The sequence below is a fragment of the Vipera berus genome (assembly GCF_964194415.1).
Source record: "Vipera berus genome assembly, chromosome: 3".
NCBI classification, from domain to species: domain Eukaryota; kingdom Metazoa; phylum Chordata; class Lepidosauria; order Squamata; family Viperidae; genus Vipera; species Vipera berus.
In genome coordinates this window covers 50975317-50998590 of record NC_138204.1, presented here as the reverse complement: position 1 = coordinate 50998590, position 23274 = coordinate 50975317, and the positions used below count along the sequence as shown (strand labels likewise).

The 23274-nt window shown below is 37.4% G+C and overlaps 1 protein-coding gene across 1 annotated transcript in view; it reads right to left on the bottom strand.

Moving 5' to 3' along the window:
* The window catches only part of IP6K3 (inositol hexakisphosphate kinase 3), a 31946-nt gene extending 17064 nt beyond the window's left edge, over positions 1-14882 (bottom strand). Inside the window, exons 1-2 of the mRNA XM_081325366.1 lie at positions 14767-14882; positions 6766-7161 (exon numbers count right to left, since the gene is read on the bottom strand). Of these exons, the coding sequence (XP_081181492.1) occupies positions 6766-6961 (196 nt within the window). The 5' untranslated portion in view covers positions 6962-7161; positions 14767-14882. The remainder of the gene's footprint in view (positions 1-6765; positions 7162-14766) is intronic.
* Between the last annotated feature and the right edge of the window lie 8392 nt (positions 14883-23274).

The following is a 23274-nucleotide window of genomic DNA, read 5'->3' as shown; positions in this document are numbered from 1 at the left end:
GCGGCCGTGCGGGTGCTTATGGGAGTATCTCGATACTCCCATGTTACACCACTCCTGCGCGAGCTGCATTGGCTTCCGGTTGCCCTCCGGGTGCGATTCAAGGTGCTGATAATCACCTTTAAAGCCCTACATGGCTTAGGCCCCAGGTACTTGCGAGACCACCTGCTGCCAATGTCAACCTCCCATCGCCTGGTTCTCTCCCACAGAGTCGGCCTCCTCAGGGTGCCGTCAGCCAGGCAATGCCGGCTGGCGACCCCCAGGGGGAGAGCCTTCTCTGTGGGTGCACCGACCCTCTGGAACGAACTGCCCCCGGAGCTGCGGATGGCCCCTGACCTTCGGTCCTTCCACCATGACCTAAAGACCTGGCTATTCCAACCAGCGGGCCTGGACTGATCATGGTTTTTAAATTTGGTTTTTATTGGTTTAAATTGTTCTTATTTCTTATATTGTTTAATCCTCTTTTAATTTTTTTATTTATATCTTTTAACTTTTTATTGTTGTGAGCCGCCCTGAGTCCTCAGGGGGAAGGGCGGCATATAAATTTAATAAACCTTAAACCTTAAAATGACTTGAGATAACTAAAGGATGCAATTAGCATATACTAATTTGAAAGACTAATCATTCAGTCATTGGCCACTGTTATTGAAAGAGTGGCTACATTATGCAATTGTCACTTATTCCAAAGAAATGACCATTACATCTTGTCCTATGCAGAAGAAATCTCCTATTGGAGTTGTGTCTAGTGCTCCCATGAAGCCAGCTGGAATCCACTGGGGACAACTGCAAACTGGTAAAACTCTTGACCACCTTCAAAGCTTTTGCTTTCCCCACATTTTAGGCGCACTTGAAGATGGTTGCCTGCCAAGTATACATTTTCCTATCTTCCTTCCCCTCACAGAAGAGAAAATGGAAGGAATGTAGGTCAGGTGGCCTATAGTCCTGAAAGTAAATTTTAGCTTTCTATGTGAACAAAATCCTAGGGATAAGATAGCAAAAATGGGGAGAAAAATCCTGACCAGTGGCGTAGCGTGGGCGGTGCAGGGGGGGCGGCTGCACCGGGCGCAACATCTGGGGGGGCACGCTTGCACTCGCAGCTCTCTGCCCCTGCCTGGCTCACTCACTCTCTCTCACTGCAGTGCTGGCTGTGCGAATCCGATCCGAGCTGCCGGGTCGCCGCCCACTGTGGAGGGGGGGTGCCAGGCGTGCGGTGCGGAGAGAGAGCGAGGGACTATCTGGGGGAGGGACAGTGCAGCGGCCGGGTGCTTGCCCCGGGTGCTGACAACCCATGCTACGCCACTGATCCTGACATCATGATCCATATTTGGAAGGTACTGTGGATACTGCAGAGAAAGCCATTTAGGTAAAATGAGAGTTGAAAAAGGCTTGCAAATAAAACAATATGCCAGGTTCCAATTAGTCTGTTGCAGCATAAACAGCCAAGACTCTCATTGCATCAACTTGAATGATATATATGATTGTAGAATTCATCAACATAGGCAACATAGTTTCTGTACATTTATTTCTGCAGGGCTCAAATCTGTTTGGCTTTGTAAATGGCAATGGCAGGCCGAGGAGAATATTTACAGAAGGTATCAGGTTAGAAATATCTCAGTAATTCTTCGAAGCTGTTTTGCTTTGAGCCTCTATAGCTCTGCTCCTGGCTGTGTATTTTTAAATGAATAGGCACATTTATTTACTGCCATGTGCAATGTAAACCTGAACAACACCTAGTTGAAAATAAGTCTAATCTCATAATGAGCTCTAAACTAGACAAGTAATTTTGGGAGAGAAGATATTGCCCAAAGGAAGGCATTTGTTTCAAGGTTGTCTAATTTGTACTGAAATGAATAAAAAGACAGTTTTATCTGGAAGTAGCTTTCTGAAATAGTGTTAGCTTGTAGTAGATTTAATTGGCAGTAGCTGGGCAACATTTTACAAAGTAATATCAGTACATAATGGCTCTTAAACTACCACAAAACCTCCAGGAGTTTTATATGCAACTCTGTAAAAATATCTAACTCCATAACTCCAGTGGTGAATCCATGCCAAAAATATAGTTATTTCTACTGACGTTCAGTCTGACCTTTAGTTTTCTAGGAAAGCTTTCAGATTTTTTCAAAAGTGATGTCTAAAGATATGTTGATACCAGGCTAGATATAGGTTTTTTTTGGTGTGGCATGCCCTAAAAAATTATAGGGGACTAGTCAGTGGAATTTGTATTTCATTCTAGTATCCCGAATTAGGAATTCCACTGCCATGCTTGTAGAAAACCAGATCCATATTATAAAGATATTGAATTTATAGCCATGTACTGCAGAATATCTGAAGCAAAATTCTGAAAACCCATTCTTTCATATTTTTAGTTTCAAACAGCTGCCTGAAGAAACTTTCTAGTTCCCAACAAACCTCTTTATGAGTTAACACTCCAGCCTGCCATTTGAAGCAGCAGGCTGTGTATTCTTGTGTAGAATTTACTTTTTTGAAAGTGCTTCAACCTATTTTAAATGACAACACTTTATGTGCAGACATGAAATGCCTTCTTGCTAAAAGTAAAAGCTATATACTGAAAACTACAAAGTCTTTTTCCTTTTTGCCCACCAAAAAGTAGTTGCCTTTGAGTGTAATTACAAGAATACCTTTGAATGCATTCCTCATGATATACAGTATCTGTGAAAGATTCATATAACTGAGCTGTTGATTAATAACATTTGTAGAACATGCCTGGGTGAATTTATCTGCCATTGGGTATAAAATCTTCTTGGGACACTAGTAACCAGCCAAAAATGACAGTGGGACAACGAAATAAGATGGGGAAAAATGCTACTTTTTATAGATTAGACCAGGGGTAGGCAACCTCAGCTCTTTTATGACTCATGGATTTCAACTCCCAGAATTCCTGTCAGCTATGCTGACACAGGAATTCTGGGAGTTGAAGTCCATGAGTCATAAAAAAGCCCAGGTTGCCTACCCCTGGATTAGACCTACCATACCTAACCTGCAAAAATTCAGATAATTATTAAATGATAGAGGGGGAAAAAGATTTTCTGTACACTTTTGTTGCTATCTAGACTAGAGCCTCATCTGGACTCCTACAGGCCAAATGTGGTAGCTCTATTACAGAGACTTGGACTTCAGAAAACATTTTATTGGGAGCTAGCACTTGTGAAAAGACTTCTTCATTTCATAGCTTTTTCTGCAAAATTATAGAGTGGGAGAGATTATTATTTTTTAAATAGAAGCAATGCCTCTAAAGTATGCATTATTTTTCAAGGGAAAATGAGCCATCTTGATGTTTTCATGTTAATGGTAAAAGAATGAAGTAAGAGATGTGGGAGGCGATTATATATTCTACTGAGCTAAGATAAGAACTCTTAAAATGCAGGCATTCTTGTAGAACAGCTCTCAGCTGGAAAAATGCCAACTCAGCCCCAGGGGGACTATTTTATGTTTAAAACTTGCCTCTGAGAAAGAAATGGGTTGGGAGGGGCTTTAATTGGGTCAGCCTATCTTCCATTGCTTCACAGTCAGGGCAAAATGAAGCAATGTGCAGTCTGAATATATATTATAAAATTGGAGCGAATGGATGGAATACTTTTGGTTGAAGCAGCGATATTTCTTATTACATAATTCATACCAATGTATTTGTTTCCTATCCATTTTGAAAATTATTGACTGCAAGCTCTTTTTATATCTCAAAATGAAGTTTTCTCTTACAAAAATGGGCTTGTTTCAAGTTCTGGGTCTGCATGAATTTAACTTAACAAAATTATGCAAAAATTCACTGTTGATTTGAAGTGATGTGTGTTTAGTGTATGGCTTTATTGACCTGGTTTGTACTTTATTTATGTTTTGTTTTCCTGATTTTACAGTCTATTAAGTAGCCAGGGTTCTAGTATGGCTTCAAAAAATGTAATGATATAATGAGAAATATTTTTACAGAAAATATTAATATCTGATAGGCAATCTTTCAGAAACTGTGAGAACAAATCTAAAGGTTCAGCAGGCTGGCATAAGTAATTTTTTTAAAAAATTTCTCTGTGAAAATTGACCAGATTGGGAGCTGAATCTTACTTCCACATTGGAGACAAGGTTCAGATAGGCAATTGAGGCCAAGAAATGGAAAATAAGCCAGAGAAGCTGAAGAACTGGCTTAACACCGTCATAATCCTAAATCTTGGAAATCCTATTGTTACAGTATATTCTCCGCAAACTTGTATTTATGGATAGACTTTAAATGCAGTCCCCTACATAATACATTACAGTCATTCAAATAATTACCATGCAGTGGATTTATCCCAACTTCTGCTGCTTTAAGCTTGTTTGTATTCTGTTTCTCTGTTATTTGTATCCTACCATTTCTCTAAGGAACCTATGACTAAATGCAAAGAGATCTTCCCACAGTATTTCTGATGAAAGGGAATTGGGCCAAGAGATTATGAAATCCTGGAACAGGTGCTACTTATGAGTATCAAAATTAGATAACATGTCTAGGCTAGCATTGTGTATCTGATCACCCAGTATTTCATTTTATGTTACTTTCTCACATCAGGAAATGGGCAAGGATGTATCATCTGATTAAGTAGTGTAAACTTTTTGTATTTTGGTTTGCCACTCCCTCATGCTTTTATTCTTGTCCTGCTTTCAGGTGCTTTGGAGAAGAGGGGAGTCAAGCTTTTCTCCAAAGCACCTGAAAGCAGGACAGGAAGCAACGGATGGAGAGAAGCAACCTAGAACTAACGAGAAGCTTCCTGACAGTTAAAACAATTAACCAGTGGGACAAATTGCCTCCAGAAGTGGTGAATGCTCCAACACTGGAAGTTTTTAAGAAGAAACTGGACAACCATTTGTCTGAAATGGTAAACGGTTTCCTGCCTGAGCAGGGGGTTGGACTAGAAGACCTCCAAGGTCCCTTATGACGACTACTGCTACTACTACTACTACTACTATTATTATTATTATTATTATTATTATTATTATTATTATTATTATTATTATTATTATTATCTTTGAATATTGGCTTATCTTTCTGAGACAACTAAAAGCCCCACAACATGAAAGAGGTATGTATGTAAAGAGATTCCAGTCCAAGATCATCGGGCCCCTCACATATGGAATGAGTAATGATCAAAATCAGAATGGGAGCTTTTCTGCAATTTAAGTCCTTCCAAGTCAGGTTTTTACAATAACGAATCACACGATTTAAAACAAATCAAATTATAATGAATAATAAACTATGGAAAAATACTCCCTCCCATCCTATTGCTAGTTAGCTTTAGGCTTGGTTCTTTTCTCCCTTTTTTTTCCCCCAGTCCAGGAGACATCATCTCATTACAGGAGGTATAATGTGCACAGATGGTTTCTTTAAATGAAATCAAAACATTACAAAGTCCAAATGGACTAACTTACAATCACTACTGAAATATCAGCATCAATGGAAAAAACACTTAAATGAGGGGACTTTGGAGATCTTTCTATCAGTACTAAATTGGCTTCTTCTTCTGTTTCTGTGTATTGGAAAATAACTATCTCTTTTGTTTCTCCTTTTTTTTGATGGGTGTTCAAAGTTTTTAAACCTCCCCCCCCCCAGAGTTGTGGTATAAAACTGGTAAAGCATTCTAACCAGCGGTGGGATTCAGCTGGTTCACACCACTTTGGCAGAACCAGTAGCTAATTTTTTTGTTGCCCAGGTCCAGAATGGACTTCCGGAAGCAGCATCCACACAGAGAACCGGTTGTTCACATTAATTGAATCCCACCACTGATTCTAACCATCTGGGTTTGCAATCACAACTGCAACTAGCTTTTAACTGACAGGACTTTGTTCATCTGAAGCATTAACACTGGCTGCATCCTGGCCGATAAGACACTGAGGTTTTTTTCCCCATCTATTAATCCAGCCTTACCAAAATCTAATGAGAATCACCAGTATCAAATCTTATCTTAAAATAACTTCAATGCAATTATTTCCTGGACCTGACCATCGGACAACAGAATCCATGGTATCATCTGTCATTTCAAACAACAAAATATTTCACTCCCTCACTTTCAGCATCATTTAAAAAGGTCACTTTTCATCTCTAATTGGTAAGAGCACACAATAGGTATTACAATCTTTCTGTTTTCTTACTCTTTGCAAGCCTACTTATTAGGAAGGCAGATTATTTTAAAATTGGCATGTGCCATCCTCTGTCAACGTCCTACAGTATTCAATTTTCTCTGCATATAACATATTTATAGGTTTTTAGACACAGTTCCATTGAAACCGGGAAGTTGTTTCCAGATGTGAAGTACTCAAAGAACAATGTGTAGACAGAAATTTGAAAAAATGATAAATGCTGTATGGACAGCCATAATATTTGGTAACCAAGGCAGGACAACTGCTTCAAGTGAGGCTTTTATAGAGCAACCTGAATCGCAAGATCATCTTGCCTTACAAATACCAAGAAAGACAGAACAATCACTTTCTTGCTTCTGTCTCAGATTTCATTCTTTCACAAGTTGCTAACAACTCACCCTGTATATTTTTAATGGCTTTGAGCAACATATCATTTCTCTGTGCGACAGGGTCTAGTAACTTCACTTCTTTCCTGGCAACCGGAGCAGGAGAGGTGGTATTTCTGATATATTTTTATAAGCATCATTTGCTAAGCTCATGCCCTTAACCTCTCAGTGTTAACCTTGCAACGTGGCCTGTATTGCATTTATTCAGAATCTACTGGCTCTTATTTCCAGACAAGTGCATTCAAGATTTGAGTCTTAGCCCTACCTTTGTAACGAGGGGTGAACTGCTTCATTGCTGTTGGAAGAGCTTCATAGAACCACTGCTCCTGAGAGACAAGTGGCTTGCAGACAGTGAAGTCATCATACTTCATCATGCTCATATGTCCTCCAACCTGGTGGATGAAAGGTTCCAGCAGGATTCCTTTCTTAGTTTCCCCGATATCCAGATTATTCTGCACCATGATGTAACCAGAGATACTGGAGTCTTTTGCTGATTGTTTTTGCTGGGTCTCAAATGAAGGAGCCGCTCTCTAATGAGGATCAGAAGGTGACTGGAGGTTTTTATGGCAGCAAGTGAACTCAGCTATGAAGCATATCTGCCCCCTGGCAGTTCAATATTCCTTCCAGAACTTTTCTGCACCCAAGAGGATAAATTCAACAGCTGAGGGAAAAAAAAAAAGGAAATGGTATCACGCCTTCTCCTGTAACACATCCTTAGTGCACGTGTTACAGCATATAATATTTAGCACCCTGGCCCATAACTTTGCACATGTGAAATGGATGTATTCCTAACTTTGGGAAAAGAGTGAGGTATTTTCTGGGATTCCAAGTCTGAAAGACTAAAATGGATTCTAGCTAGATTGCACAGATAGCAGTATCTGAGTAAAAAGATAAGGAAAGTTAAACTAGGAGAGCTGTCAGGCTAAAATAGCTTCTCTGACAGCAGCCTAATTGGACATTCTGACAGCCATCTAGCTTATTAATAAGGGGCTTCTTGTCTCTTGTTAAAGAGAATCCAGGTTGAGAAAAAAAATGCTCAATTTGTTTATCCCAAAGCTGCTCCCAATTGACTTTTCAACTTTCATTCATGGAGCCCTGGAGCAAAATGTTCCCTACCAAGAAAGTTATTAATATTGCTCTGTGAATAGTAGTCGTCTCTGGGCTTTAACAATATAGTGTTAGTAAAAGGGATATTTATCCTTCCTTCAGGGAATCATTTTACCATCACACTATATATCTTTCCAAAAGACACTTGAGGTCAGGACATTCCCTACTTCAGCACTAGGACTTGGGGAAGGGATTTCTTCTTCTTCTTCTTCTTCCTATCCCTCCTGAAGTCACATCAGGGCATTTTATTTTATTTTATTTTATTTTATCTTATTGTATTATTTTATTTTATTTTATTTATTTTATTTTATTTTATTTTATTTATTTTATTATTTTATTTTATTTTATTTTATTATTTTATTTTATTTTATTTTATTTTATTTTATTTTATTTATTTTGTTCAAATAAATCAGTTATAAGTTTTGATGGGACTTCAGGTGAAAGGAAGCAAAGGAACTGTAGTTGTACCTCCATGTTAACAGATACAAAACATCCTTTAAAAAAAAAGATAGAGGTAGAGGAGGTAGGTTTTGATCTTCCCTCACTTCTTCTCCTCTCCCCTTCATTTTACAAAGATTCAGGATTCATCTTTTTCCCTGTGGTGTTTATACCACAGATATTCATAACAGTTCCTCTATGACTGACAACCTACTCAATTTTGAAGGGGCATAAGAAACAATATTGTATTGTTATCTTTCAAGGTACCTAAGGCATAGCCAATAAAGACTGGGATCATACCAAACATACATAGATTGTGATTTTATGACAGAGGATAATAGAAAGTAGAGAGCAGGAGACATTCTAACATGACATGACCTGACTTAGATTAAACTATGGATAGAACTCTGAGGAAAATCAATAGAATCAGGTGGGATCATGGCACCTGCCTCTTCATCTGACTCAGGGTCTGGAATAGCAGCAGTATGTCTTCTGGCTCCATGTTGTCATTTAACCCATTACAGTAGTCTGCAGGCTGTTTCCAAGCCTATTTATTGTTGTCCCCAGATTTAAGATTATGGTGCTGAAATTTGACAGCAAACTGCTAGGCAACAACATTATGTCTCCTGACAAGTTTCAGTGGGAAACTTTACACAAAAGATAGTTATTAGATTCAATAGGTTTATACACAGAGAAAACTTTTTTTTAAAGCAGGAAATTGCCCCCCCCCATCTCCTTCCAATAATGTTATTATGTCACTATCCTGCCTGCATATCCTTGGCAAAGAGTATTAAGATAAAGACAAAGATCTCCAGATTGTTTGGAATAGAAAATTGGTTAGACTGATAGTTGGAGCATTATAGGAGTACTAAAGAGGGATAGAGAAATACTCAACTTCTCTTCAACGTTGGAATCTGTTTCCACGTCTGAAACAGTCAAGGTGACCTAAGTTTTTGAAAAGAGATTTATGGGTGGTAACATTGGTAAGGGAAACTAGAAACCAGTTATCCTAACGTCTGTTTTGAGGAAAGTAAATTTAAAGTATTATTAAAGAGAAAATAAGCAAACAGGAAAACAAGCCTTTCTGGAAAAACCCCCAATAATTTCTGCAAAAGAAAATCTTGTTTCACTTATTTCCTAGGCCTTTTTTGAGGGCATCGACAAGCATGTAGGCAATGTGTTATTGTATGCCTAGATTTTCAAAAGCCATCTGATAAAATTCCTTAGCTAACCCAGTTGACATGGAATAAAAGAAGAAATGCCAGCATTTGGATTTAAAAAATTCAGAAACAAGATACTGGGAATAAACAGGTAACACTGGTGAGATGTACATATAGTAGTGGAACTGGTGCTTTTAAACTTGTGTATAAATTATGAAGCATTTCGAAAGGAGTCCAAGTTTGGTGATTGGGCTTGAAAATGGCAAATGCAATTGAGGATAAAGTAAAGTGTGGGACAAAAAAGCCTCCGGACTTCATATATATGCTAATGGAAACTGAACTGGGATTGCCTAATCAGGAAAGGGATTTTGCAGTCAGGATGGACAGCATAATTGAAAATGTCAACCCATAAGCAGCTGCTGTAAAAAAAGGTAAACTCCATGCTTGGAATTTTTGGAAGGGAATTGAATTTGCCAATATAATACTGTTCTTAAATAACACTGAAGTGAGATCATGCTGCGAGTATTGTGTACCAGACCTATGGGACACTGTTTTCAGTTTGGAAGACAAGATAGGATTGTACAAATGTTAGAAAAAAATGTGATTTTAACTAGTAGACAACAAGAATCTATGAAGTTGATTTTGGATGTGTGCTGCAGGATGGTTTTGACTTACAGTGTTTAAACTGTACTGTTGTAAGCTTGCAAGTGTTAAATGTTAAATTTTAAAGCACAAATTGGAAGTTCAGTTAAGGAACCTAATCAAGGCAAGTGATTTTCAAGAAAATGTGCCATTTAAACATTTCTTAAGCTTTTTTTAAGGTTTTGCTGCCCTTACAGGTGGCCACCTGAAGACAGGCAAATCTTCTGCAATTAAGAAGAAAATGCAGCAATAAGTATGAAAACATTCTCTGCTAGCAACAGTAAAGGAGGCAGGAGTCCTTTTTTTAACGTTTGGATGTTTTAATCTTGATGTTGTACAAAATTCTTGTTTCTCATGCCTGTCCTCAATGAGACTAAGGATAGACTAGAAACCATAAATACAAAACTAAAATTGTATGCAAAGTTTTCCTCAATGCTATTAAATGGTAGCACTTCATTTGGCCATAGGTTGAAACAATGTAAATGACTGAACTATTTTCTATATGGTAAGGCTGTTAAGCTCACAACTTTTTAAAAAGTGTATATATTGTATGTATATTTGGTTTGGACAATTGGATTCCTCTGAATTTCTGAAGCTGTGCAATTTCCAAACCTCATTGATCGAATCAATGACTAGAACTTATAGCAAGCTATTGAACCTGCTTTTATCCCGTGTGTGCTTTTTTACAGGCTATAGGACTGATTGATTGATTGATTGATTGATTAAATTTTTATGCCACCATCTCCCTTACAAGATGACTCTTTAGTTCTGCTAATAAATTCAAAGAAATGATAATAATTTGTTTTCAGGCAAGGAAAATCAGTAGCATCCTTTCACAACCTACGTATATAAACTGCCCATACTGAATGTATTAAGGACACCCTCTTTGGAACAAGACTCAACTGGTCGGTGAGGAGGATACCCTAAAGGCTAGAATCCAGGAGACCCTGAGTTCTAGTCCTGCTTGGCATGAAAGCCAATTGGGTGACTTTGTGCCAGTCTGTCTCTCTCAGCCCAGCCTACCTCACAAAGTTGTTGTTGTGGAGAAAATAGCAGGAGGAAGGAGTGTTATGTAAGCTTGCTGCCTTGATTTATAAAAATAATAAACATGGTATATAAATAAATGCATAAAGAAACAAACAGTACTAGCACTCATTATTGTGAGATAGTTAATTTTAACAGAAACATTGCAAAGAAACTATGCTAGTTTAGAATAAAACAAGATGGTCAGTTAGCCCTGGCCACTCCCTGGCCATAGCATTCAATGGCAGAAGCAGAATTATCAGAGAGGAAGTTGCAAAGTAATTTTATCTGGCTTAGGAAGTCAGATGTAATTACCACTATAGTCAGATTTTTAGAATATGTTATTCCCAAGAGTAGCTTTAACAGGACTGTTATGCATTCACATTTCTTCCCCCAAAGCCCCAGTTTTCATGATCACACAAGGTAACATTGAGAAAAGGGAACCAAACGCTAACGCCAAAGGTCTAAAAATAGTTGATTGATGCAATCTACTTACTTTTCCCTTTGTGCATTTCAGTTTCCCATTATAGCCACAGAGTTATATATACAGATAAGTCTCCCTGTTGATTTATACCTGCATTACTTAATGTCTGATCAACAGCTGCTTGTAGATATGGGAAGAAAATTGCTTAATTTTAGTAGACACTACTATTTCTATGTGGCTATTTCATGCATGATGACTAGATGCTGTATTATCCTTCAGTGTATTTCTAAATCTGCTTTTGCTTCTCTTCCCTTACCTAAAAGAAAAACTATCCTTGGTGACAAGAGCATTGCAAATGAAAAGCTCCATTCTCTGCAAGGAGCCACGTTTCAGCCCCTGATGCCATAAATCCTTGTTTGCACAAACCCCAAGCCCTTTTAATCTTGCATTTCCTTTCCTGAAAGAATATGATGTTCATAAGGTTTATAGCTAGTCCCAGCATCCCTCATGCACATGAAGCAAAGAAAGACACCATTTGTTTCACTAAAAGATTTATATGACTGCTTTGCAAAGCTGGAGGATTGCAGAAAAGATGGGAGTCACATTTTCCTGGATTGATTGGCCACTAAAATGCTCTGCCTCTTGCCAAGACTTTTGGACTAATGGGGGTGAGATGAGGTATCTATGGCTGCACTGCAGGTAGTCCTTGACATAGAAGCATAATTGAGCATGGAATTACAGTCCGAAGTCATTGCAGTCGTACGTTGAGGCATCACATGGCTGGACCAGGTTTTTCTTTTTGCAGCAGTTGGTAAGTGAATGCCATGGTTGTTAAGTGACAGTGGTTGTTAAGAGAACCCCACAGTGATTAAGCAACTCATTTTTCCCCAATAGGCACATTTTGCCAGAAATTTGAAGTAAGTGCTAGAAACTGACCCCAAAGGTGTAAATCGCAGTCACAGGACCACAGATGACTGCAAATGGCTGTAATTGTGGGCTGGTTACCAAGTGCTTGAAGTACAATCTCATGATCTTGAAGAGTGGGCCTGGCTGTTGAATTTCGAATCTGGGTCATAAGTAGCCCTGGAGTGGTCCATTGTAACTTTGAATGGTTGCTAAGCAACCAGTCGCTTGTTTACAGCTCTCTTTTGCTATTTGCTTTTAATTATTTTTTTTAATAAAAAGTATGTCACAACTTTTTAAACTATGGATTCCAGGATAATATACATCAGAAAGATTTAATTAAAATATATATTTGGCCAAGCCTAAGCAGAAGGCAAGCAACTTTGGTTGTATTTAAAGAGCTGTGGTGGCGCAGTGCAGTATTGTGGGCTAATTCTGCTGACTGCCAGCAGTTCAATCCTGACTGGCTCAAGGTTGACTCAGCCCTCCATCCTTCCAAGGTTGGTAAAATGAGGACCCAAATTGTCGGGGGCAATATGCTAACTCTGTAAACTACTTAGAGAGGGCTGAAAAGCACTGTAAAGCAGCATGTAAATCTAAGCACTATTATTAGTGCTAGTGTTATTTGAAAGCTAAACAGACTCAAATTTGAGTAGCACTTGGAATGGAGACCACAAGGAAATCCTAGGATAATAAGATAGGTAGGAAAATAAAACAAAAACACATTCTTGGAGAAGACTATAGCACGTTGCCAAAAAGCTTGTAATGGAATATGAGAATGATGGACTAGAGGGTGGGGGGAAAAGAGATGCTTCCCAGGGAACAATCAGATAAAAGGGGGAGAAGCCTGGAATTGAGTAATGGCAGAGAAGAAACTTTAAAAAGTTTCCATCCTAACTAATCAGGCAGTAAAAACAGATGGAGGGAGATTTGTACTTGCAAGATTCTGTTAATGTAATCTTATAATAAAATGAAATTAGTTCACATTGTTATATTTCCCTGATAAAGCTATATGGATGAGTCTATGTAGTCATTAGGAGTCAAGCTTGACTCACAGGAGACATTTGATAGGGTGGCCCTAAATCATACCTTATTTCCCTGTCAAGGTTTGTCTAAACCATTCTTCAGCCAGGTAAAAAGCACTTGGCTTTTAATATTTTCCTTGCAGTGTAGATTTGGCCCAATTCTTTCCAGGACAAACCCACCTGAATCAAAGAATATTCTGAGAATCTGCTTCTGATTCAGAAACACAAATACAGTAACTGTCTTCTTCAAACCTTAGAGGTTGAGCACCTGGCCCAGAATGAACCTTTGTTATGTAAGAGGTGGAAAGGGAGAAGGCAAGCCTCTATTCTTTTTGCCATTGTCTTTTGTAATGCTTTTATTAAAACAAGCTGTGGTCTGAATATAGTGGTGGCATAATACCCTGATTGGAATGATCAGGAGACAGATCAGACAAAGACATTCCAAAGTTCAAGTAAGAACTTTGAATGTCATGATAACTTTCAAAATGAAAAAAATATATATTTCTTTCTACTTCTCAAAGCTTAGACATACATTCCTTTGAAGATGAACCCATGGGTAGGACCAGTGTTCATTTTCAAATACTGTAACCATGCCCGTCATTTTATTTCTTAAGCTTTTTACAGTGCTAACTCCTGAAATCTCTCTGTGGTTTACATTAGCCATATTTTAAATTTCTGATGATTTTGTCAAAGCAGAGAAGAAGAGTGAAGAAACTACATGTTTGCAACAGGTATCTGCCATTCATTCGCCGCTAGCAGCTTGTCTGCCTGAAATATTTTAGTAGGACTATGAGACTAATGTATACTCTTCTTGGTAATTGCTTCAGATTTATATTTGGCTGGCTACTGGGAGCTTTTTCCTGTAATATATCAAACCTCAGTTGATGTAAAAGGCTATGGATATTTCACTAGGTTTATCAAAAAGCACTTAAAAGTGATGTACAAAACCTTTCCAAAATGACATCACTCAAGACAGGTTAGTGTTTTAATGGAATAAGCTTACCACGGACTATATAGTAATAATTCATTTCTTCTCTATGCTTACAGCAACATTCAGGTCAGGATCTGGAAAGGAAAAAACCTACAGGAAGCACTGGGGTTTGTACTTTTCCAAAGCAGTTCCCCTGTAGTCTCTCAGGCTTTTCAACCATATCCTTCCAGATGTGCTGGACTTCACTTACCTTAATTACTATTTCTAGTCAGTTGAATCAGCTTTGAGAGCTCAGGTTTTGAAAGTCAGCTCATTGGGGAAAATTGATTTAGGAAATCTTAAAGGCTAGCTAGTTACCTCAATTAGTTTGCAATAGAAAACATAACGTTTTACACAGCTTTCTCTAGAGAGAATTTATTGTTCAGGTCTCTGGATTAATATTGTCCCTTATCATTCTTACCAACCTTGCTTCTTCCTGATCCAAACGGACAAGGTATGTGCCAGTTTAAGTATCAGCTCCAACAGACCATGGTATTAGAATCAAATGGAGAGTTTTCCTTAGAGTTTTTTAAAAAATGAATACAGACCAATCCCATTAAAAACAGTTACTTACCTAACTGCTCCTTTGTTGACAGTCATTACATTCATTCCCCACAGTAGTTTGTGAGTATCCCACAATCAGCAGGAGTGTGAATCTGCTGTGGTTGCTTTGCAATACTGCAGTCTTGCTAGGTTGTGTAGCCTTAGTGTGGGATCTGGAAGTAGGAGAGAGAAACAAGTTGGACTGTGGACCATCACCTGACCTTCTTAGACATTCTTGGCAGGCATGTGTTATATCCAGCCGACAGCTGAGGCAATTGGACTACATGGGGTTAAATGGAGACACTAGGAAAGGGAAAAACACCTATGACATTGGAAGAAACAAAACTATGACTATGAGTTGCCTCATCGATTTTGCTTTCTCAATGCAAACCAAAGGTTCATTGAATCAGTATGTGAGAATCCAGTGAGAGAAACCTTGTGTGGGAACATGTTTCAGTATTTTTCACTGCAAGTAGCAGTACCACAATCACTGCTTTTAAAATAGTTTAAGCATGATCAGACTTGATTAGTATTGGAAGGGAGATCACTAGGAAATCTCTAAACCAGGGGTCACCAACCTGTGGTCTGCAGCCCACTTCCAGGCTGTGGGCTGTTGGCCACTGGGCCATGTGAATGGCTGGATAGCGCATACGTGTGTGCGCACTTGTGCCCCCCCCCCTCACATTAGTGTTGTGGCGTCGTGCGGGTGCTAGCAATGCCATGTTGGCTTTTTGTTTGAAAAGCTGTTTTGCTTCTTTTGAGAGAAAAGTTCAAGGTTGTACATATTGCAGTATTAGGTCGGTTTTATGTGGACAAGAAGAGCATTGATAATATATTGGATTTTAACTAATTTACTTCAAAATATTCAGGGACAACCAGTTTGGGAACAATGCAGATCTGCCTCATCTAATTAGCTCAAGGAAAATCAGCTGCTCCTATAAGCTTCCTTTAGGAGTTGCTATAGGCCAAAGTATAAATGTAGGAGGGGAGATTTGTGAATAAGAGCAGCTATAATTAATAACTAATTCAAAACTGCTAGGAGAAAAGGGAGATTGGACCAAGATTATAGTTGTCAATGTGATTGTGTGTGTAAGTGTGTGTGTGTATATCTTTCCCCCTGTGCTATCTTTCCAATGACTTCTGAGACCTATGGTTAAATGTACAGATATAATTTGAGTACTGGTATATTTTATCCTCTAAAGCAAATAGCTTACAGAAAATATTTTTAATTAAGGGGATGGTAAAGGAGAAAAGTTCCCTCAGGACTAAATTTCCCACTGCCAAGGTTACTATGAATACTTTTAAAAAGAAGGGGGAGGGGGGAATTTATTCATAGAACCCACTTTGGGAGCCAGACAAATGTTCAAAGCGTTCAGTCACAGATCATGCCAAATGCATGGGAGTGGCAAGGCTCTATGAAATGCTGAGAGGTGCAGGACAAATTAGCTGAGATGGAAGAAAAGTGAGATGAAATAAAGCACAGATGGGCAGTAAAAGCAACCAATACTTTTGGTGATATAATATCATTTTTATGATATGTTCCTAAAGGAGGTATTCCTCCAAGGGGCAAAAAAAAAGCAAGAAAAGCTATGTTTATGAAAGAAGACACCACCAACTGAGGAGAGGGGCAGAATTTACCTCTTAGATATGGATATGAATGCACAGAATGTTCTTAGAAGTCAAGCATTATTGCAAAATTATGGGGCTGATTCAGAATTCAAGCTTATGATGGATCCTGACAAATGGAATCAGATTGGAAGTAGGCAGCTCCTGTCAGAATGGGAGAACTCACTGTGGCCAACTAGCCACGGTCAACTCGCCACAGCCAACTCACCATGGCCAGCTCACTACAGCCAACTTGCCATGGGACAATTAAAAATCCAATTTAATTATTTAAAATAAATAAAACATTGTTTTATTTTTTGGTCATTCATACTTCATTTTGGTCCCTCTTTTTGCATCCTTTCTTTGATTATTCTATTCCACCATTTCTTTGATATTAGTGTAACTCTTGCCCTGCAGTAAGTTGCCCTGTGATGAATTGCTTGCGGCAAGTTGGCTGTGGCACGTTGGCCATGGTGAGTTGGCCAAGGCAAATTGTCATAGACCTTGCAGGACAGCCAGCTAAAGAATGACAAGATTCTTAAATATCATTTGACCAGATCAGATCATAACACCATATACAAATCACAAACTCTTTCAGGTCAGAATGACCACTATTGATATATCCTCTTCCATCATTGTTGCAGATAAACACAACTTTGAAGAACATTCTGTGTGTTCTATATAAATTCTAACTGGCTGAAAGTCATAAATTTTGTTCCCAAAATTGGTAGTATCCAATTTCTTTTTCACTGTCATATGTACTGTTGATCATATTTCTTGAAACTGATGCCTTCCAGTTTCGTTGAACTGTACAAGATGGGGTGGCAAATGTATTTCTACTTGTTCAAGTGACTACTTTAATAATAATATAACAATGTTGAGAGACTCTATTTACCAAGCAGTATACATGGGCATGGGATGTTGTAAGTACACCAAACAGTTGAAAAAGAAAAAAGGGCATTGAAAGAATATCTAAAGAACAGTGAAGAAAATGGATTGAAGCTAGTACACCATGAAGACTTGAGTACCAAAAAGACTAAGCTTGCCTATAAGAAAGATGAAATGAAAAATAGAAGAGAAACATGGCAAGCAAAATGTTACATGGCCAATACATAAAACCACTAGCAAGGAAAGCAGATAACAACAAAACTTGGCAATGGCTAAGAGCAGGAAAGTTGAAGAAAGAGACAAGGGGGCTAATTCTGGCTGCATAAAACCAAGATTTAAGAGCAAATGCATATAAATCCAGGTTCTGAGAAGACAGCAACAGATTGCAAATGCCATCTCTGTAAAGAACTTGAAGAAATAGTGGTCCATCTTGTTAGGTCCTGCAAGAGAATGGCATAGATTGACTACAAACAAAGGCATAACAAAGTATTAATAATGGTGCACTGGAATAACAGCACCAAATACAGTACCATTTGCCTACAAGCAAGAACTGGTGGAATCACAAAACAAAGTGATAAAAAATAAAGAAACTAAAGTGCTCCCGGACTTTACAGTTCAAACAGAGAAACATCTGTCATACAACAATCCAGATTTAACAGTTGTTAAATTGTTAAATTTGTGTTGGTGGGATATAGGCAAGGGTATGTTTGCTTGCAAGACAGTCTCCAAATTAGAGATCCTAGTTTACATAGAATAGTGTAAGCATGCTTGTGATGAAGCTGGACTTTAGCTGTACTTGGGCTGTACTGGCTAAACTGGCCAACCTGACTGGCAATGTTATCAAGGAATGCTGTATGTCGCATGGGAATGACCAAGGTGTGACCAAATTTGTTCTTTCTCTTATTAAAAAGAATTATATAAAAATCTTAATTAAGTTTTAATAGAAGCCAGAGAGCAATTTTGTAGGCCCATCTGTTGATAAACATTACACGGAAGAATGCAACTAAGAATGTAAGAGAAGTAAAGGGTGAAAATAAATAAATAAATAAATAAACGTGCACGTGGAAATAAATATGTATATTTAATTATGAATGAAAGGGCTGCAGTGTATATCTGCTTTATGAACAAATATCACCTACATGCTGTGGATGCATATGAAAGTAAGGACTGTAATAATTGACTATTGACATTCCACTGAATCATGATAATGGAAGAATGAGCTTTATGAAAAAATGTGCAGAAATCTGAATGAATTTGTAATCTGTGATGTTATGAATGAAAAGATGATGAGAAAGTACATAACTTGAGGGCCCAGGAATGAAGTAAAATGATGACTGATTAGTTAGTTTCACCTTAAAAAAAATCTCTTTATTTCAGATATATGGGTTAGGCATAAGTCTGTTCATGCATATGTATGATAAAAGAATGAATATAAATCTTAAGGTACAATTTGACTATTTTCGTGTAGTAGAAAATACTGAAGAATGATAATTTTCAAACTAGCATGAGTGACTGCAAGGTGGGATTCTTCCTATTGCTGTTATTTTTTTCTGGATTTTGGTTGAGAGCTTTTATTTATAAATTTTTATCTGTATTTATTGGAGACATTTTATGTAATAAATATTTGTTTGCTGCCGGCAAACTATGTCTGGCTATGTGCTGAATAAATTAATTTAATGAATAAATCAGCCAGATAAAAGGTGATGAAATTTTCTGAATTTTGGACAGATTGTGATTTGATAGTGTCAGGAATGCATCTTAGGGGAAAATGGACACAAAAGGAAAGAAATGAAAGAAATCAGAGTGAAAGAATAATGATTACAGGAAGAGGGCCCGTGAGACCCACAAGAAGTACCGTATTAGAAGATGGATTAATTTCCTGACTGTATGAATGGAATATGAATATAAGAAAAGAAGATGTGGAACCTCTCAGAACAACACATTACAAAACTTTAGCGGTTTGTGAAGCTGTGCAAATGGAACATATGAAAAAGATGCTTCATATATCACAGCTAATCATTAGCACTACCCAGTGATTTATATGGAAGAATATAGTGGCAAAACAAATTTTGCGACATAAAAAATGATAATTTTTAAGGAAGAAGAATGTGTGCTTATATATGATCAATTCTAAAAGACTCAGGAAAAGCATTATTTTTAAGTTCGATGCTTTGTTCATTCACTGGATCAATTTATCAAATTTATGCTGGTTTTTCACTTTGAATAACCTAAAGACTATCCCTCCCATCTTGGTATCATTGCTGATCTGACTCTTCATCCCTTGCCTCTAATGTCTGCTCCATGGATTACTTTTTAAAAATGCAATTCAAAAGATATTCGACCACATTAGTCTGGTTTTTGGCTACAGCAGAGGATTAAAGTAGGACATTCACTTTGTTTAAGTGATCTTAAAGATTCAAGGTAATGTTACTAAGAAAGTTAAGCAATGGAAAATTTACATTCTGATCTTAATTCCCCCCCACCCCCTGACCTAGAGAAACTCTCTTAAGTTCCCTCAATAGACATCTGGGAGATTCACAGGACTATAGGCATTTATTTATTTGTTTGTTTATTTAGCATATGGCATCTATAAAGGTTATTCAGTCATTGATATGCAGTCTATATATCAAAGGGTATAATAATGTTCTTATTCAACTTAACTCTTGATATAGAATATAGCTACTTGATAATTTCTCGACATAATGTCTTTTGGGAGGAGTGATAGTCTACTCAGAATCTCCAGATTACTGGTCCCCTTTTTTCTGCTTAAAATTGCCTACAGATAGGAAATTAGCATGTCAGTTAAAGGCGCTACAGGAGCTCTTTGCCTGTTGCAGTCTGGTCTGTTATTTTCAAACACAATATCAGAACCACTGCACTGATCTGCCAATAGGAAGTGAATACAGCCATATCCCAAAAATGTATTTTCCCCTCTCTTCAAATCCTGGCACCTTAGGATACCTACGATATGTACAACTCACAATAACATACACATGAACATAACACAGCATCAGCCAGTAGCATCAAGTGCAGCTTTCTCTGAACTGTCCACCATAGCGTTGGCCAAGAATTCTGGAATTGGTGGTAGACAAGAATGATACTCAAATTGGAGAAAACCGAAATAGGAACCAATAGTACGTTAGTTTACTGCAACTTGCTGGGTAGCCATAGGCAAGTCAGAGTTCCTGTAATGAACATATCATGCAGTTATGGTGGGACTTGATATAAATAAATGCAGCCAACCAAAGCTTTAGGCTTCAGCTATCTAAAGCTATCTAAATAAACATTACAGCAGTATGGCCTCAACATCATATGCTGAAAACAATAACAGAGATTCAGCATATCATTGGTGTACTTCACCAATCCAAGGGATCTTTTGTTGATTGATCCCAAATGTAAGTGTGTGTGTGTGTGTGTTGCAAAAGCAGTTTATTATCACAGATGGATTTTTTTTTAAATTGATGTAGCCCCTTAACCATACAACAATGCTTCCCAATCTAGGAAAGTCAGTCTGAACAGGCAGCAGTGTTTTTCCAAATGATTCCATCTCTTTTTATAACTCAGCAAGCAGAAGATGGAATTGAGATTCCAGACTGTACTCTTATGGCATTCCCTGTGGTATGAAATGTGGAACCATAGAAAGGTTATCTCAATAACTTCCAGCAATGTTTTTCTGACTTCTTCCCCTTTAGTCTCTCTCTCTCTCTCTTTCACCAGTGTGCAGGATGTGCAAAATTGGGCTCCTTGGATGGCAACTATTTGAAGCAACTCCTTGTCAAGCAGGACTTGGTGGCAATCCAAATGGTTTAAAGTAGCCCTTCTCAGCCTGAACAACCTCTGGAAGTGTGGGTTCCAGTTCTCAGAATTCCACAGCCAGTGTGACAATTGCAATCAGATGCAATAACCTTTCGGGACTCTTATGTGCTTATTTGGCTTTATGCTCTGAATAAAGAATACAGATGTTTTCTTATAAAAACCATTTTAGTGTAGTTATATGAGGCATACATTGTTCAGTAATGATTTGTGTGATAGGGTGAATATGCGTTGAGTCTGCCAATTGACTCAATGTATTTTGTATCTTTCTGTTCTCCCTTAAACTTGGCTTCCTAACCTTATCAACCTTATTTTTTTTATTAAAGAGTTTTACAAAAAAAGATTTTATCCCCAAAACCCACCCACCCCAAACCACCCCCCTTCCCCCCCACTTCCCAGAGCTAAATACAGGGTTATAGATATAATAATCATATTCTAACTAAAAATTATCCATAATATAAAATTAACCAAATTCATAATGTGCTTTAACTCCCCTTTAACATAAATACATACAAAGTACTAACACTGAAATTAATAACAATATCCCTCTAAAATCTACTCATAAGCTAAATGGAACTAACCTTATGAACCTTATGAAGCAGCTGTAGACTGAACAGTGTGTTCATTTTATATTTCTACATAGTATCATCTGTCCACAACATGTTCTGATGAAGAAACATTTTGCCTACAAGAAATTCATGTCAAATGATGAATAAATCTTGGGTCCCCCCCCCCTTTTTGCTACTGACAAAAAGGGCACCATCTTTAGAATTTGTTCTCAAGCTCTATGATTATATATATATATTTTATAAAATCCAATACCATTATTGGAGCAAAGGAACCATATGGCTACTAGATTGGCTTTTTTAGTTTTCTTTTATCATATTTCAAAAGTTGAGCTCATATAACATTTACAATTTTCTTAGACATTTCAGGAACTTTTTCTTTTCTTTGCTGCTGGCTCAAAATGGTTACTTAACACATATTAACCTCCTCCAGTATTCTTGCAGTGACATAATTCATATGATCGAAATATAGGCAGCTAAACAGATTGGCAGCCAATGGCTTCCAGAATCATAAGGACACAGCACTTGCTAAATGATAGGAGGAAAGAATCCACTGGGAAACAAAGGTCCCTTTGAAACTTGCAAGCAGGTGTTTCCAGCTATTCTCGCCATGCCCAGGGCAGTCATGAGCAAATTTTCCAAATGAGGCAAAATAGGTTATCAAAGCTTCATATACCATCTTTGCACAGGCTTACAGAAAGTTCAACCTATTAGTTGCTGTAAGAATTTTGAGTCTGGAATGCAAATGATAAACTCCTGGAGCCACAGTTAATCCATGTGATGTCTAGAATGTTGTCTCATATATGTATCTAAACACAGCAAGAGGATGTTACTGAGCACAATATTTTCTTGTACAAATAAATAGAAAACAATACCAAATAAAGCATGGAACATACCCAACATACCGTGTTTCACGGAAAATAAGACCGGGTCATATATATATATATATATATATATATATATATATATATATATATATATATATATATATATATATATATATATATATATATATATATATATATATATATATATATATATATATATATATATATATATATATATATATATATATATATATATATATATATATATATATATATATATATATATATATATATATATATATATATATATATATATATATATATATATATATATATATATATATATATATAGGACCAAAAGAGCCATTATGTCTTATTTTGTGGCCACCCGGCCAGTCCCTCCCACCATCTGCTTGCCTGCAGCTGCAATGGTTACAGGGCTTCCCAGGGCAGATGCACTTTTCACCTGGACGGAGAAATGACGGAGACTGGAAGCTTTGTCTACTTGCAAATGGAGTGCTTTGAAACGGAGCGATTAGAATAAGATGCTAGGGTAAAATATACAGTCAAATCTATCTGAGAGCAACATGAACAAGAATTTGAACAGGAATTTATTATTAGACATAAAAAATTCTATGAAGCTTAAAAATTAACAAGGAAGTAAAAATGAAAATTCCAGAGAATAAGTGGAATAATTTTAATTTACTGGACTTACAAAAGAGGCTGTTTAAAGTATTGAAGAAATTTGAAACAAGGATCAACAATCATTTGAATGGATTAAAGAACAAGTTTGTTTTACACAAAAAGAAGGAACACAGAATTGGTTTATTTGATCAGGGT